At 43.8% G+C, this 18,590-nt stretch overlaps 1 protein-coding gene across 1 annotated transcript in view; it reads left to right on the top strand.

Annotated features, from left to right (window-relative positions):
- The window catches only part of LOC112217847 (MAM domain-containing glycosylphosphatidylinositol anchor protein 2-like), a 345,651-nt gene that overhangs the window by 172,240 nt on the left and 154,821 nt on the right, over positions 1-18,590 (top strand). The window contains exon 4 of the mRNA XM_042300909.1: positions 14,818-15,014. Coding sequence (XP_042156843.1) covers positions 14,818-15,014 — 197 coding nt within the window. The remainder of the gene's footprint in view (positions 1-14,817; positions 15,015-18,590) is intronic.

Raw genomic sequence — 18,590 nt, 5'->3', positions numbered from 1 at the left:
AGACAGAGGGAAAGGAAATATAATATGTAATATTGTGCACAGTAAAAGGTTGGTGGATATAGGTATTCCATAAAGGACCTGGGTAGGAGAGACGGTGATGTATCTCACAAATAGATGGTATTCATCTATATAACTTTATGAATGAGTAATGGAACATAATGACTTCATAAAGCGTGTGCATTTAATTTTTCTGTATCATCGCTTATTTTTTGTTCATCTTCTCAATGTTGTGAAAGGAAATGTACGTAACAACATCAGCCTGAATCTATTGGTTTTCATTTCACCTACACTTCTCTTGAATTTCTGTAATGTTCTAATGAATATCTTATCTGATACATTCAACCTTTTGTGTGTTTGAGTCTCTCCCAGCGGTTTTCATTTGCAACAGCTATCAGCGGCAGTTAGTCCCATCCGTTCGCTCCAACACACCTTGAACAGACACTTAGTCTGGTTGTTGCTCAGGTTACAGTTTCACCAGTCAGTCTTAATGTCTCAAATCATCCATCTACCCTGTTCAGAGAGACACGTCCCTTTGCGGCCACCAGAACCTCTTTTTCACCTCTTTTTTTCTTCCAATTTATTAAAGAAGCGTAGCTAGTCACTCTTAGGAGCTGCTTTTAGGTCTTATTGTAAAATGAACAGAGCGAGAGGGGGAGGGATGCTCACTGTGTCACGAACTTCGTCTTGAAAATGACCGGACCAAGGTGCAGGGTGGTAAGCGTACATTTGTCTTTATTTTTAAATTTTGCCAATGTAACAGTATTACTTTAGACCGTCCCCTCGCCCTTACCCGGGCACGAACCAGGGACCCTCTGCACACATCAACAACAGTCACCCATGAAGCATCGCTACCCATCGCTCCACAAAAGCCGCGGCCCTTGCAGAGCAAGGGGAACTACTACTTCAAGGTCTCAGAGCACGTGACGTCACCGATTGAAACACTATTTAGCACGCACCACCGCTAACTAAGCTAGTGTTTCACATCCGTTACACTAACAAAACAATAAACAACAAAAATTAACATGAAGCTCTGTAAGGCTATACATGCATTAAACGAAGACAACAACCCACAAATGAGAAAAGGAAAAAAGGCTGCCTAAGTATGATTCCCAATCAGAGACAACGGTAGACAGCTGTCCCTGATTGAGAATCATACCCGGCCAAAAACAAAGAACCAGAAGGCATAGACTTTCCCACCCGAGTCACACCCTGACCAAACAAACGTAGAGAATAAAAGGATCTCTACGGTCAGGGGGTGACACACTGATACCTCTCGTCCACGACTCTCTCTCTCAACCATACACCAAAATAGCCCCTCGAATGGAGAGCAGAGGATGCTCTGCCAATGTATTGAGGGAATGATTACAGAAGACAGCCAATAGATTCGCCATCTCATTAACCTGGCATCTGGATGCCTGCAATTTGCCACTTCCCTCCATTTCCCCTCCTTTATCCTTCCCTTTCTCTTAGCAGAGAACGAAAGCAAATTGCTTATCTTTGACATAATGGGACTATTTCTACCCGTAGATGGATAAACACAACAGTGTTAGGGAGTTTGGCAGTGCGGCATTGTAATCAAGCTGGGACAATGATTACTGCCACGGCAACTGGGTGAAATTAATCCACAGCCCTCTGACACGATGGGCTGACGGACTCAAAGCCTCATGGGTGCTGATCATTCTCTCTATGTCTCTTTATCTCACTCTGTTCGCTCCCTCTCTTTCTCTCTCTCTCTTTCTCTCGCTATATCTCTCTCCCTTCCAAATGACTGGCGTAGATTATGTGAAGAGAGGGAGGGAGATAGATAGAGAGGGAAGAAGAGGTGTTGAGGAAGAGAAAGAGACGGGGAGATAGCGAGAGTCGTTGGGAGAGAGAGGGAGGGGTTGGGATAGAGAGGAAGGTGTTGGGAGAGAAGTGTGTGTATCTTGGGGAAAATGGACACATTTCCATATCATAAAACTCATGTTGTATACAGTGCCAATTTTTATGATTACTATGTTTCATGTACAGTTACAAGATGACATGGCGTCATACCCTGGGTTGTTCTGAACAGAATGAGCCTCTTTGTCTATTGTGAAGAAACTTCCCCACAGCACAAGCACCTGAATGCCCTCAGGGCTCCTTTCTATGTGCACCAAAATGATAATTTGTTTCCCTGAATTGCATTTTGAAAGCCTAACACTGTCAAATCGTATTTTATAACTTAGCCAGGCATTTTGGCAATAGATCAAGCTTTTAAATGATGCCCACCTCACTCAGATTGCAATTTCGAATAGACCATTTTTGGACAGTTTTTGAATGAGGGCAGAGATACAAGGCTGTGTTCCAAACAAAACAACTACAAGTGTGATGCTCTAGTTGTAAAGAGATGTGGCCACTTGGAGACACCAGTTAGTCCTCTCACTCAAACCTTTTTTCCAAGAATATTGTTTTTTCCAGGAATATCATGTTACCTTATGTATCCAAAGTATTTTCAGAATTTATCAGAAATGCGGCAAAAAGTACAGAAGATGTCAAATGCACAGTGTAATGTTTAGATTCAGTCTTGTGTGAACTGTTGTTTCCTCACCTTTTATAGTCTAATAATTTTCAAACTTTTCCCTTTCAATTTCTACCATGGTTAAGCATATGCATATCATATTTCTTCTGTACAAAACATTTACATTTAGTCCTATCCACAATTCCCACGAGTCTGAAGGGATAACATTCTCCATGCTGCCTTTCTGAAGAAGAGTTTGTATGACTCACTAGTCATGTCTGATGAACAGTGCTTGAGTAAACGATATGACATGACCCCTCTTTCTCTCTCTCTCTCTCTCTCTCTCTCTCTCTCTCCTTCTCTCTTTCTCTCTGTCTATGTCTCTCTCTGTGTGAGGCCTGTGACATCTCTCCCTCTGTTCCTGTTTCTTTCCCTCTCTCTTACTCTTTCTCTCTCTGTCTATGTCTCTCCATTCCTGTCTCTCTCTTTCCCTCTCTCTCTCCCTCTGTTCTTTTCTCTCTCTCTCTCTTTCCCTCCCTCTCTCCCTCTGTTCTTTTCTCTCCCTCTCTCCCTTTCCCTTGCTCTGTCGCTCTCTGTCTATGTCTCTCCATTCCTGTCTCTCTCTCTTTCCCTCTCTCTCTCCCTCTGTTCTTTTCTCTCTCTCTTTCCCTCTCTCTCTCCCTCTGTTCTTTTCTCTCGCTCTTTCCCTCTCTCTCTCCCTCTGTTCTTTTCTCTCTCTCTCTTTCCCTCCCTCTCTCCCTCTGTTCTTTTCTCTCCCTCTCTCCCTTTCCCTTGCTCTGTCGCTCTCTGTCTATGTCTCTCCATTCCTGTCTCTCTCTCTTTCCCTCTCTCTCTCCCTCTGTTCTTTGCTCTCGCTCTCTTTCCCTCTCTCTCTCCCTCTGTTCTTTTCTCTCTCTCTCTCTCTCCCTTTTCCTTGCCCTGTCGCTCTCTGTGTCTTTCGCTCTCTCTTCTTCTCTCTTGCTCTTGTGTCTGAAACGTGAAGAACTCAACGTTTTGACTCGCTGGTCATGACTGAGTGGGAGTGAGAGAGGCCAGTGACGTATCAAGGTTTAACTTGCTGCCACAGAGCGTTGAGCTGTATTTGGACATATTCACTTGCCTGCGAACCACCCGTTAAACCTTCAATTGCAAACCCTAACAAATCTGTAGCGGAGCCAGTACCACGGCGTACACACACACACACCTCCTGCGGGCTCTGTAGGTTAAGCTTTACAACCATCAGAGTCTGACTCCTGAAGGTAATTGCGGTGGGGTTGACATGCCCCAATCAGGTTCTGCATTCAGAGACACGTGCTCCTTTCTTCCTCCATTGAGTGAATCGGGCAGAGAGAAGGGAACAGCTGGAGATAAGATGTGGGATTCATACTATTATACAGGACACACACATGCAAGCGAGCATGCGCACACACGCACGTGAATACACTCCCAGATACGCACACATGCACGCACACACACACACACATACACACCATCCTACCGTCTCCATAATAAATCAGTGTATTTATTTAGAGTTTATTTAAAGACTGCTCCGCAAAAATGAATCCAGTCAATCGTTCTGTAATGGAATGACGCACAAACACAACACACACTGTAACGTGTCTGTGTGTGTATGTCTATGTTTGTGTGCGTGTGTGTGTGTGTGCTTGCATGTGTGTGTTTGTGTGTGTGTGTGGAGGGGGGCGGGGGTTGCAGTGTGCTCCCTGGTTAGGCCATGGTCCTGCCGTATAGCCCAGAGGGGGACAGGACGATGCTGGGAGTCTGATTTCCAGGCAATGAATCCATTGATTAACATCTCCAATTCAATGCCTCATATCGTTTCTTTATGGTTAGTGGTGGAATAGTTATACAAAATGAGATTAGAGCTCAGTCACTGCCTTCTTTGTATGCGCAAAAGGTCATCTGTCATCGTTTAGGAGTTTTTAGCATGAGGGCATATCTTGCATTGTTTTTTCTACATCATTTCCATTTAAATTGCCTGTTTGCGTCGAGAACTGATTGCATCTCAGAGAGAGATGAGAGGGGAAATGGACTAAACCCCCTTATAGTTTCTTTGAATGTGCAAATTGACATAATCTTAAAAAGGCGAGAATTAACATGCTAAAAGACAGTCAGAGATATGATGAACACCCATTGCCAAGGCTTAATTCGTCAGGCGATTAAGATGATTAACTTTGAATCCATTTAATCAACCACGAGCACTTTGCTCAAATAGCCAAATGTTAGGCAGACGGGGAAGAACTTCTCTCTGATGTGTTGGGAAACAGAGATATTATTTAACTGAGCTCCCGTAGGGACAAGAGGTCAACTAAATATTATCTTAAGGAATGATGGCATCAGTGATGGGTTTGCAGAGGATATTAGGGATTCTTTGCAAACCTTTCTGTCTCCTACAGGACTGCCACTTTGAAGGCTATGCATGCTACATCAGTGATTAGGAAAGTCAATGTGCTCTTGGGGGGGAGGAGTGAGTGAGTGAGTGTGTGTGTGAATGCGTTGATGCTTGAGTAGGGACCTCTGAGGTTTTCCCATGAGCAGTCAGTGTGTGACGTACCTGTGAGTTGAGTCACTGTGTAGTTATCCTACTTTCTCCCCCCATTCCACGTACATGCAATAACTCAATAGAAAAGGTGTACAGTGTGTGCAAATGCAGTACGACTAGGGAGATATAAGTAGGTCATAGAGGCAAAATAATTACAATTTAGCATTAACACTGGAGGGGTCTGCTATTGACAGATGGGCTGTGTACAGGTACAGTGATTGGTAAGCTGCTCTGACAGCTGATGCTTAAAGTTAGTGAGGGAGAGATGTCTCCAGGTTCAGTGATTTTTTTGTAGGATAGTCCGTTTTATGAGGGTGTGTTTGGCAGGATGAGTGAAGGAGGCTTTGTTGTGAAATATGAAGCCGATTCTATTTTTAATTTTGGAATGTGAGTCTGGAAGAAGAGTTTACAGTCTAACCAGACACCTAGGTATTTGTAGTTGTCCACATATTCAGAACTGTCCAGAGTAGTGATGCTAGTCGGGCGGGCGGGTGCAGGTACCAATTGGTTGAAGATCATGCTTTTAGTTTTTCAAGCATTTAAAAGCAGTTGGAGGCCACGGACGGAGTGTTGTATTGCAAGCTCATTTGGAGGTTTGTTAAGACAGTGTCAAATAAGAGCCAGATGTATAGAGAATGGTGTCGTCTGCGCAGAGGTGGATCAGGGAATCACCAGCAGCAAGAGTGTCACGTTCTGACCTTTATTTCCTTTGTTTTGTATTGATTTAGTATGGTCAGGGCGTGAGTTGGGTGGGCAGTCTATGTTTGATTTTCTATGATTTGGGATTCCTATGTTTCGGCCTAGTATGGTTCTCAATCAGAGGCAGGTGTCATAGGTAGCCTGGGTTGCACTGTTTGTTTGTGGGTGATTGTCTATGTTGATGGCTTGTTTCAGCGCAGCTCGCATTAGCTTCACGGTTGTTATTTTGTTTACTGTTTTGTATAGTGTTCAGTGTTTTCTTTATTAAAATTCATGATGAGCACATATCACGCCGCATTTTGGTCCTCCGATCCTTCTCGCCTCTCCTCTTCAGATGAAGAGGAGGACGACTGTGACAAAGAGCGACATCATTGATATATACAGAGAAAAGAGTTGGCCCGAGAATTGAACCCTGTGGCACCCCCATAGAGACTGCCAGAGGTCCGGACAACAGGCCCTCCGATTTGACACACTGAACTCTATCTGAGAAGTAGTTTGTGAACCAGGGGAGGCAGTCATTTGAGAAACCAATGCTATTGAGTCTGCCGATAAGAATGTGGTGATTGACAGAGTCGAAAGCCTTGGCCAGGTCGATGAAGACGGCTGCACAGTACTGTCTTTTATCGATGGCGGTTATGATATATTTTAGGATCTTGAGCGTGGTTTAGGTGCACCCGTGACCGGCTCGGAAACCAGATTGCATAGTAGAGAAGTGGGATTCAAAATGGTCGGTGATCTGTTTGTTAACTTGGCTTTCGAAGATTTTAGAACTGTTACAGTTTGGGTCTAGAGTGTCTCCCCATTTGAAGAGGGGGATGACCGTGGCAGCTTTCCAATCTTTGTAATCTCAGACAATATGAAAGAGAGGTTGAACAGGCTAGTAATAGGGGTTGCAACAATTGCGGCAGATCATTTTAGAAAGAGAGGGTCCAGATTGTCTAGCCCAGCTGATTTGTATGGTTCCAGATTCTGCAGCTCTTTCAGAACATCAGCTGTCTGGATTTGGGTGAAGGAGAAGCGGGGGGCAAGTGGGCAAGTTGGGCAAGTTTCTGCAGGGGGGTACAGAGCTGTTGGCCAGGGTAGGGGTAGCCAGGTGGCAAGCATGGCCAGCTGTATAAAAATGCTTATTGAAATTATCCATTATCATTGATTTATTGGTGGTGACAGTGTTTCCTAGCCTCAGTGCAGTGGGCAGCTGGGAAGAGGTGCTCTTATTCTCCATGGACTTTACAGTGTCCCAAAACTTTTTGGAATTAGTGCTACAGGATGCAAATTTCTGTTTGAAAAAGCTTGCCTTTGCTTTCCTAACTGACTGTGTATATTGGTTCCTGACTGCCCTGAAAAGTTGCATATTGCGGGGGCTATTCAATGCTAATGTAATACGCCACAGGATGTTTTTGTCCTGGTCAAGGACAGTCAAGTCTGGGGTGAACTAAGGGCTATATCTGTTCTTAGTTCTACATTTTTTGAATGGGGTATGCTTATTTAGGATGGAAAGCACTTTTAAAGAGCAACCAGGCATCCTCTACTGACGGGATGAGGTCAATATCCTTCCAGGATACCAGGTCAATTAGGAAGGCCTGCTCACTGAAGTGTTTAAGGGAGCTTTTGACAGTGATGAGGGGTGGTTGTTTGACTGCGGACCCATTACAGATGCAGGCAATGAGGCAGTGATCGCTGAGATCCTGGTTGAAGACAGCAGAGGTGTATTTAGAGGGCAAGTTGGTCAGGATGATATCTATGAGGGTGCCCATGGTTACGGATTTAGGATTGTACCTGATAGTGTCCTTGATCATTTTTGTGAGATTGAGGGCATCTATCTTAAACTGTAGGACGACTGGGGCGTTAAGCATATCCCAGTTTAGGTCACCTAACAGTACGAACTCTGAAGACAGACAGGTGTCAATCAATTCACATATGGTGTCCAGGGCACAGCTGGGAGCTGAGAGGGGGTCTATAAGAAGCGGCAACAGTGAGAGACTTACTTCTGGAAAGGTGGATTTTTAAAAGTAGAAGCTCAAATTGTTTGGGCACAGACCTGGATAGTATTAAGGTACTCTACAGGCTATCTCTGCAGTGGATCGCAACTCCGCCCCCGTTGGCAGTTTAATCTTGTAGGAAAATGTTGTAGTTGGGGATGGAAATTTCAGAATTTTTTGTGGCCTTCCTAAGTCAGGATTCAGACACTCCTAGGACATCAGGATTGGCGGCATGTGCTAAAGCAGTGACTAAAACACACTTTGGGAGGAGGCTTCTGATGTTGATAGAAATTGATGTAAAAAATGTATCACTAGCCACTTTAAACTATGCCACTTTTATGTTTACATACCCTACATTACTCATCTCATATGTATATACTGTACTCGATACCATCTACTGCATCTTGCCTATACCGTTCTGTACCATCACTCATTCATATATCTTTATGTACATATTCTTTATCCCTTTACACTTGTGTGTATGAGTTAGTAGTGTAATTGTTAGGTTAGATTACTCGTTGGTTATTACTGCATTGACGGAACTAGAAGCACAAGCATTTCACTACACTCACATTAACATCTGCTAACCATGTATATGTGACAAATACAATTTGATTTGATTTGATTAAACCAAGGCTTTTATGGTTACAGAAGTCAACAAATGAGAGCCGCTTGGGTATAGGTGTGGTGCTGGGGGCTACATGGCCTGGGTTAACCTCTACATTACCAGAGGAACAGAGGAAGAGTAGAATAAGGGCACGGCTAAAGATTCTAAGAACTGGTCGTCTAGTGCGTTGGGTACAGATAATTTAAGGAGCAGATTTCTGGGCGCGGTAGAATAGATTCAGGGCATAATGTACAGACAAGGGTATGGTAGGATGTGAGTACAGTAGAGGCAAACATAGATATTGAATGATGATGAGAGTGGTTGCGTCTCTGGAGGCACCAGTTAAGCCAGGTGAGGTCTCTGCATGTGTGTGAGGGTGCGACAAAGAGCTATCTAAGGCATTTAGGGTGGGGCTGGGAGCTCTGCAGTGACATAAAACAATACTAACTAACCTAAACAGCAGAAGACAAGGCATATTAACATTAGGGGGCGGCATGTGTAGCCGAGTGATCATAGGGTCCAATGAGCAGCAATAGGTGAGTCAGGGAGCCGTTCGGTAGTTGCTACTACGCTAGGTGAGCTGGAGACACGGCGATTCAGAAAGCTAGCGGGCCGTGGCCAACTGATGGGTCTTCGGCGACGTCGCAACAGAAAAGCCTGTTGAAAACACCTCGGACGATTACGTCGGCAGACCAGCCGTGATGGATCGGCGGGGCTCTGTGTCGACAATAAAGGGTCCAGGCCAATTGGCAAAAGAGGTATTGTAGCCCAATAATTAGCTGGTAGACCTCAGAGGCATTAGCCAGGAGTAGCCTATCGGATTGCAGCTAGCTAGCTGCTATGATCTGGTTTAATGGTCCAGAGCTTGTAGTAGGAATTCAGAGGTAGAGAAAAAGCAGTTCGATATGCTCTGGGTTGATATCGCACTGTGCAAACTGGCAGGTATTGACCGAGCTGAGGCTGGCTGGTGTCCGAGTTATGGCAGTGGCTAACTGACTACTAGCTAGTAGCTAGTTATGGTGGGGGTTCTGGTTCTAAAGTATAAAAATAGCAGATCTGTACCACATTGGGTGAGGCGGGTTACAGGAGAGTATATTCAGTCCGTAGATGGAAAGTGAGATTAAAATATACACAAAGTATATACAAGAAAAAAACAAGGTAAACTATTATTTACACGGGACAAGACAAAAGACACGTCCGACTGCTACACCATCTTGGAATAAGTACATGTCAATAACAGAGGCTCTGAACTAAGTGTGACCTTTGAACTTTTCACAATTTGTTTTTGGGAGCGAAATACACTTTTTTTCAATATACTTTGGAGAAAATCTACGTTCCTAGCATGTGAGAAACGTGTTTGCTGGCTTTAAAAATGTAGCCAGCTTGCCTAATTAGAAAAACTGATTTTTCTTTGTCTAGAGTTATGCTAACCTGTTTGCAAGCGCTTTAGCTTTGCTAGCTAGCTGGCTAGTTACAGAGATTAGCTGGTTAATTAGCTACAGTTGTTTGCTTCAGACATCAAGATGTTGTTGTGTTATTATTGAAATGTTGCTGGATCGACTGCCCCTGAGCAGTCGATCCACTGTTCCCCGGGCACCGAAGACGTGGATTTCGATTAAGGCAGCCCCCCGCACCTCTGATTCAGGGTTGGGTTGGGTTAAATGCGGAACACACATTCAGTTGAAGGCATTCAGATGTACAGTGAGGAAAAAATGTATTTGATCCCCTGCTGATTTTGTACGTTGCCCACTGACAAAGAAATGATCAGTCTATAATTTTAATGGTAGGTTTATTTGAACAGTGAGAGACAGAATAACAACAACAAAAATACAGAAAACGCATGTCAAAAATGTTATTTATTGATTTGCATTTTAATGAGGCAAATAAGTATTTGAACCCTAAGCAAAACATGACTTAGTACTTGGTGGCAAAACCCTTGTTGGTAATCACAGAGGTCAGACGTTTCTCGTAGTTGGCCACCAGGTTTGCACACATCTCAGGAGGGATTTTGTCCCACCTCTCTTTGCAGATCTTCTCCAAGTTATTAAGGTTTCGAGGCTGACGTTTGGCAACTCAAACCTTCAGTTCCCTCCACAGATTTTCTATCGGATTAAGGTATGGAGACTGGCGAGGCCACTCCAGGACCTTAATGTGCTTCTTCTTGAGCCACTCCTTTGTTGCCTTGGCCGTGTGTTTTGGGTCATTGTCATGCTGGAATACCCATCCATGACCCAATTTCAATGCCCTGGCTGAGGGTAGGAGGTAAATGGCCCCGTCCATCGTCCCTTTGATGCGGTGAAGTTGTCCTGTCCCCTTAGCAGAAAAACCCCCAAAGCATAATGTTTCCACCTCCATGTTTGCCTTTGGGGATGGTGTTCTTGGGATCATAGGCAGCATTCCTCCTCCTCCAAACACGGCGAGTTGAGTTGATGCCAAAGAGCTCCATTTTGGTCTCATCTGACCACAACACTTTCACCCAGTTGTCCTCTGAATTATTCAGATGTTCATTGGCAAACTTCAGACGGCATATGTGCTTTCTTGAGCAGGGGGACCTTGCGGGCGCTGCAGGATTTCAGTCCTTCACGGCGCAGTGTGTTACCAATTGTTTTCTTGGTGACTATGGTCCCAGCTGCCTTGAGATCATTGACAAGATCCTCCCGTGTGGCTGATTCCTCACCGTTCTCATAATCATTGCAACTCCACGAGGTGAGATCTTGCATGGAGCCCCAGGCCGAGGGAGATTGACAGTTCTTTTGTGTTTCTTCCATTTGCGAATAATCGCACCAACTGTTGTCACCTTCTCACCAAGCTGCTTGGCGATGGTCTTGTAGCCCATTCCAGCCTTGTGTAGGTCTACAATCTTGACCCTGACATCCTTGGAGAGCTCTTTGGTCTTGGCCATAGTGGAGGGTTTGGAATCTGATTGATTGACTGCTTCTGTGGACTCCCTTTAAGAGTGTGCCCCTAATCTCAGCTCGTTATCTGAAATTGTTCAAAATTCACAGAAAACATAAAAAATGCATAATCTATACAGCTAAAAACAATGATGTCAAAACAAGGTGACTTTGAGGTTAAAGAAAACGTGTTTATCAATTTACCCGATTTTTCTAACTGTTTCTTTGGAAAAAAATCAAGATGTAAATAGTCTTGTAATGCTTTTTGCATAAAAAAATCTTAAATTACAGCTCAATATGAGCAAATTATGCATTTAAAATGAATTGTGATCATGCGATTATCAAAGCAAATCATGCGATTAACTCGATTGAAATGTGTTGTCGTTTGACAGCCCTAGTTGACCTTAAAATTTGAAAATGCACATGTGAAAGTGTAGCAGACATGAGTCGGTCATGTTTGCTCATGGTCACGTGATGAGGTAGCCCCACCTGCGACTACACAATGTTTATTTTCACTCTTGTTCGTATGGTCAAGACATTGCCTACTCCCATTGGAGATTATGGTTCTAATCCTGACAGTTACAAAAGCATACGTGAAAAATTGGGAAATCAGATGTGTATGAGTAATGTGAAAAATCCATGTGACACTTGACACAAGTATGTTTTTCCCCACGTGGATTTTTTCACGTGAAAAATATGTGTGAAACATCACACGTGTCCGAAAGTGTTTGACTATATATATACAGTGGGGCAAAAAAGTATTTAGTCAGCCACCAATTGTGCAAGTTCTCCCACTTAAAAAGATGAGAGGCCTGTAATTTTCATCATAGGTACACTTCAACTATGACAGACAAAATGAGAAAAACATTTTTTTAATGAATTTATTTGCAAATTATGGTGGAAAATAGGTATTTGGTCAATAACAAAAGTTTATCTCAATACTTTGTTATACACCCTTTGTTGGCAATGACAGAGGTCAAACGTTTTCTGTAAGTCTTCACAAGGTTTTCACACACTGTTGCTGGTATTTTGGCCCATTCCTCCATGCAGATCTCCTCTAGAGCAGTGATGTTTTGGGGCTGTTGCTGGGCAACACGGACTTTCAACTCCCTCGAAAGATTTTCTATGGGGTTGAGATCTGGAGACTGGCTTGGCCACTCCAGGACTTTGAAATGCTTCTTACGAAGCCACTCCTTCGTTGCCTGGGCGGTGTGTTTGGGATCATTGTCATGCTGAAAGACCCAGCCACGTTTCATCTTCAATGCCCTTGCTGATAGAAGGAGGTTTTCACTCAAAATCTCACGATACATGGCCCCATTCATTCTTTCCTTTACACGGATCAGTCGTCCTGGTCCCTTTGCAGAAAAACAGCCCCAAAGCATGATGTTTCCACCCCCATGCTTCACAGTAGGTATGGTGTTCTTTGGATGCAACTCAGCATTCTTTGTCCCCCAAACACGACGAGTTGAGTTTTTACCAAAAAGTTATATTTTGGTTTCATCTGACCATATGACATTCTCCCAATCTTCTTCTGGATCATCCAAATGCTCTCTAGCAAACTTCAGACGGGCCTGGACATGTAGTTGCTTAAGCAGGGGGACACGTCTGGCACTGCAGGATTTGAGTCCCTGGCGGCGTAGTGTGTTACTGATGGTAGACTTTGTTACTTTGGTCCCAGCTCTCTGCAGGTCATTCACTAGGTCCCCCCGTGTGGTTCTGGGATTTTTGCTCACCGTTCTTGTGATCATTTTGACCCCACGGGGTGAGATCTTGCGTGGGGCCCCAGATCGAGGGTGAGATCTTGCGTGGAGCCCCAGATCGAGGGAGATTATCAGTGGTCTTGTATGTCTTCCATTTCCTAATAATTGCTCCCACAGTTGATTTCTTCAAACCAAGCTGCTTACCTATTGCAGATTCAGTCTTCCCAGCCTTTTGCAGGTCTACAATTTTGTTTCTGGTGTCCTTTGACAGCTCTTTGGTCTTGGCCATAGTGGAGTTTGGAGTGTGACTGTTTGAGGTTGTGGACAGGTGTCTTTTATACTGATAACAAGTTCAAACAGGTGCCCTTAATACAGGTAACGAGTGGAGGACAGAGAAGCCTCTTAAAGAACAAGTTACAGGTCTGTGAGAGCCAGAAATCTTGCTTGTTTGTAGGTGACCAAATACTTATTTTCCACCATAATTTGCAAATAAATTCATAAAAAATCATACAATATATATAGTATATATACACAGTGGGGAGAACAAGTATTTGATACACTGCCGATTTTGCAGTGCAAATTAATGCAAATTAATTACTTAAAAATCACAATGTGATTTAACAGATTTTTGTTTTAGATTCCGTCTCTCACTGTTGAAGTGTACCTATGATAAAAATTACAGACCTCTACATGCTTTGTAAGTAGGAAAACCTGCAAAATCAGCAGTGTTTCAAATACTTGTTCTCCCCACTGTATTTATATATATATATATATATATATATATATATATACATATATATATATATATATATATATATATATATATATATATATATATATACATACACTAAAGTTCAAAATGTTTGGTGTCACTTAGAAATGTCCTTGTTTTTGAAAGAAAATCAAAAAAAATTGTCCATTAAAATGACATCAAATTGATCAGAAATACAGTGTAGACATTGTTAATGTTGTAAATGACTATTGTAACTGGAAATGGCTGATTTTTTTATGGAATATCTACATAGGCGTTGAGTATCTGGAGCATCAGCATTTGTGGGTTCGATTACAGGCTCAAAATGGCCAGAAATAAAGACCTTTCTTCTGAAACTCATCAGTCTACTCTTATTTTGAGAATTTAAGGCTATTCCATGCGAGAAATTGCCAAGAAACTGAAGATCTTGTGCAACACTGTGTACTACTCCCTTCACAGAACAGTGTAAACTGTCTCTAACCAGAATAGAAAGAGGAGTGGGAGGCCCCGGTGCACATCTGAGGACGAGGACAAGTACATTAGAGTGTCTATTTTGAGAAACAGACATCTCAGAAGTCCTCAACTGGCAGCTTCATTAAATAGTTCCCGCAAAACAGTGAAGAGGTAACTCCGGGATGCTGGCCTTCTAAGCAGAGTACCCCTGTCCAGTGTGCGTGTTCTTTTGCCCATCTTAATCTTTTATTTTTATTGGCTAGTCTGAGATATCTTTTTCTTTGCAACTCTGCCTCGAAGGCCAGCATCCCGTAGTCGCCTCTTCCCTGTTGACGTTGAGACGGGTGTTTTGCAGGCACTATTTAATGAAGCTGCCAGTTGAGGACTTGTGAGGCTTCTGTCATTTACAACATTAACAATGTCTATACTGTATTTCTGATCCATTTGATGTCATTTTAATGGACAAAAAATGTGATTTTCTTTCAAAAACAAGGACATTTCTAAGTGACCCCAAACTTTTGAACAGTAGCAATTTTTTTTTCACGTGGTGTTGATCATCGATAATGCAAATGTCTTATTGGTTAGGTAGCCATTCAATTGATCTCTCAATGGATTCATTACTTGCCCAATGTATTTATTGATTGGTTGATCAATAGATTGTCCTCTCCTCTTCCCCTGTTCCTCTCTGTCTCCAGTCCTGGATGACCCTGTAGTGACGGTGCACCAGAGTGTAGGAGAGGCCAAAGAGCAGTTCTACTATGAGAGGACAGTGTTCCTGCGCTGCATGGCTAACTCCAACCCCCCTGTCCGCTACAGCTGGCACCGCGGACGAGATGTCCTCTCACAGGGCTCTGACAAGGGAGTGGAGATCTACGAACCATTCTTCACACAGGTAAGAATGAGACAATATACCATAGACATAATGTCTATAGGTAAGTCTATAGGGTGGGGTATATGGAGACATCTCAGTACTTTCCACTCTGGATGGGGAGATATGTATTTAAATAAATAAGGGTGTGCCCAGAGACTGCTAGTGGAAAGAGGGAGGGGAAAAATGGGAGTGGGAATGAGAATGAAAGAAAGAAAGAGAGAAAGAAAGAAAGAAGTAGGAGAGAGAGCAAGAAACAGAGTGAGCGAGCCTGAGGTAGCTGGCTGCCCTTCTGAGCCTTCTGTTCCCTCATCTTCCTCTCCTCTCCCAGCCTAACTCTTTTTTTCCCTCCTCTTCTGTCCTCTTCTCTCTTATTCCCTTCTCTCTCTCCCTTCCTCTTCTCTTACTTCTTTTCTCTCCTCCCCCAGCCTATGTCTTATTTTTCCTCCTGCTCAGTCCTGATCCCTCCTCCTCTCGTCTTCCCTCTCTTCCCTCCTCTTCCCTTCAGTCCATCTCTTCTCCAATTCCCTCCTCTCATCCCCCTTTCCCAAGCCCACTTTCCTTTCATCTCCCTTCTCCTCTCCCAGCCCACCTTCTCTATCTCTTCTCTATCTTCCCTCAGCCCACCAAGCGTTTGGACAGAGCAGGGGTGGCATTTCAAACCCAGCATGGGAATATGCACTTGGTAATTTGCCAAGAAGTGACCCGCTTTCACTGAGGGCTTCCTCCTCCTCCTCTCTCTTCCCTCCTCCTCTCCCTCCTCTTCTTCCCTGGCATGCATTATTCCCGTGGTGGGCAGAAAAATAACAGGAAGATCAGGAGATATGTTTGAAGCTACCACATTTGTTTTCCCATTGCTAAATGCCAGATTACCGTTTCTCTCTGGCGGAGGTTTGGAGGAGAGGAGAGAGGGATGGTGTTATCAAATAAAATGTTATTCGTCACATGCTTCATTAACAACAGGTCTAGACTAACAGTGAAATGCTTACGGGCCCTTCCCAACAATGCAGATAGATAGAAAATAGAGAAATAATAGAAACGTGAAACACATAACAATAAAACTATGAATAAATACACAATGAGTAGTGATAACTTGGCTATACACACGGGTACCAGTACTGAGTGGATGTGCAGGTAATTGAGGTTCGAGGTAATTGAGTTATATATGTACATATAACTAGGAAGAAAGGGACAGATAATAAACAGTAGCAGCAGCGTATGTGATGAGTCAAAAAAGTTGACTCGTCACGTACACTTTGTGTAGTCCACGATCAGCTTCTGCCAGTTCTCTGACCTCCTCCTTATAGGCTGTCTGATCGTCGTTGGTGATGAGGCCTGCCGTTGTGTCGTCGGTAAACTTAATGATGGTGTTGGAGTCATGCACGGCCACACAGATGTGGGTGAACATGGAGTACAGGAGGGGACTTAGCTCTCACTCCTGAGGGGCCCCCATGCTGAGGGTCAGTGTGGTGGATGTGTTGTTGCCTACGCTCGAAACCTGGAGGCGATCCATCAGGAAATCCAGGATCCAGTTGCAGAGGGAGGTGCTCAGTCCATTATCTTAGTGAAGAGCTTGGAGGGCACTATGGTGTTGAACGCTGAGCTGTAATCAATGAACAACGTTCTCACATAGGTGTTCCCCTTCTCCAGGTGGGAAAGGGCAGTGTGGAGTGCAATGGAGATTGCAATGGAGATTAATCCCCAGTTAACAATTGGCTCATTCATCCACCTCCTTTCCCCTGTAACTGTTCCCCAGATTGTTGCTGTAAATAAGAATGTGTTCTCATTTAACTTACCTGGTAAAATAAAACAAATAAAAAAATAAATGTCTGGATTAATGTCCCACTCCTTGATAGTGGTAACTCTAGGTTTTAGCTCAGTGCGGATGTTGCTTGTAATTCATGGCTTCTGGTTGGGATATGTATGTTCGGTCACTGTGGGGACGAAGTTGTCGATTCATTTATTAATGAAGCTGGTGACTAATGTGGTAAACCTCAATGCTATCGGATGAATCCCGAAACATATTCCAGTCTGTGCTAGCGAAACAGTCCTGTATTTTAGCATCTGCTTCATTAGGCCACTTCATTAATGAGTGTGTCAATGGTATTTCCTGCTTGAGTTTTTGCTGGTAAGCAGGAATCGGGAGAATACATTTTTTTCACCTATATTTCACCAGATAAGCCAGTTGAGAACAAGTTCTCATTTACAACTGCGACCGGGCCTAGATAAAGCAAAGCAGTGAGACAAAAACAACAACACAGAGTTACACACAAACAAATGTACATCCTAAACACACTTTCATTCCTTCATTAATTCCTTCATCGATCTCTCTGTTTTACAGCCCCTCTCTCTCTCTATCCTTTCCCATTCTTACATACCTTTATGCCTCTTGTCATCATTCCCTCCAATCCGTTACATCTCTCACACAAGCCTTATTCTTTCATCCATCCCTCCTATTTTCTATATCTCCATTCTTTTCTGCCCACATTTTATCGTCTAACCTCTCTCATATCCTTGTCCATCCCACCCCCATGTTCCTTCCTCCGGCCATCCTCATCAAATCAAATCAAATGTATTTATATAGCCCTTCGTACATCAGCTGATATCTCAAAGTGCTGTACAGAAACCCAGCCTAAAACCCCAAACAGCAAGCAATGCCGGTGTAGAAGCACGGTGGCTAGGAAAAACTCCCTAGAAACCCCAAAACCTAGGACTAAACCTACAGAGGACCCAGGCTATGAGGGGTGGTCAGTCCTCTTCTGGCTGTGCCGGGTGGAGATTATAACAGAATATGGCCAAGATGTTCAAATGTTCATAAATGACCAGCATGGTCAAATAATAATAATCACAGTAGTTGTCGAGGATGCAGCAAGTCAGCACCTCAGGAGTAAATGTCAGTTTGCTTTTCATAGCAATTCATTAAGAGTATCTCTACCACTCCTGCGATCTCTAGAGAGTTGAAAACAGCAGTTCTGGGACAGGTAGCACATCCGGAGAACAGGTCAGGATTCCATAGCGGCAGGCAGAACAGTTGAAACTGGAGCAGCAGCACGGCCAGGTGGACTGGGGACAGCAAGGAGTCATCATGCCAGGTAGTCCTGAGGCAGGGTCCTAGGGCTCAGGTCCTCCGAGAAAGAGAAAGAAAGAGAGAATTAGAGAGAGCATACTTAAATTCACACAGGACACTGAATAAGACAGAAGAAGTACTCCAGATATAATAAACTGACCCTAGCCCCCGACACATAAACTACTGTAGCATAAATACTGGAGGCTGAGACAGGAGGGGTCAGCAGACACTGTGGCCCCTTCCGATGATACCCCTGGACAGGGCCAAACAGGTAGTATATAATCCCACCCACTTTGCCAAAGCACAGCCCCCACACCATTAGTGGGATATCTTCAGCCACCAACTTACCATCCTGAGACAAGGCCGAGTATATATAGCCCACAAAGATCTCCGCCACTGCACAACCCAAGGGGGGGCGCCAACCCAGACAGAAAGATCACGTCAGTGACTCAACCCACTCAAATGACACACCTTGAGGAACACCGAAATTTACATTTGATTTGTCAGAGGACAAACCATTCACAGCGACAAAC

Source organism: Oncorhynchus tshawytscha, linkage group LG18 (genome assembly GCF_018296145.1).
Source record: "Oncorhynchus tshawytscha isolate Ot180627B linkage group LG18, Otsh_v2.0, whole genome shotgun sequence".
NCBI lineage: Eukaryota > Metazoa > Chordata > Actinopteri > Salmoniformes > Salmonidae > Oncorhynchus > Oncorhynchus tshawytscha.
This window is presented reverse-complemented; position numbering and strand designations above follow the sequence as displayed.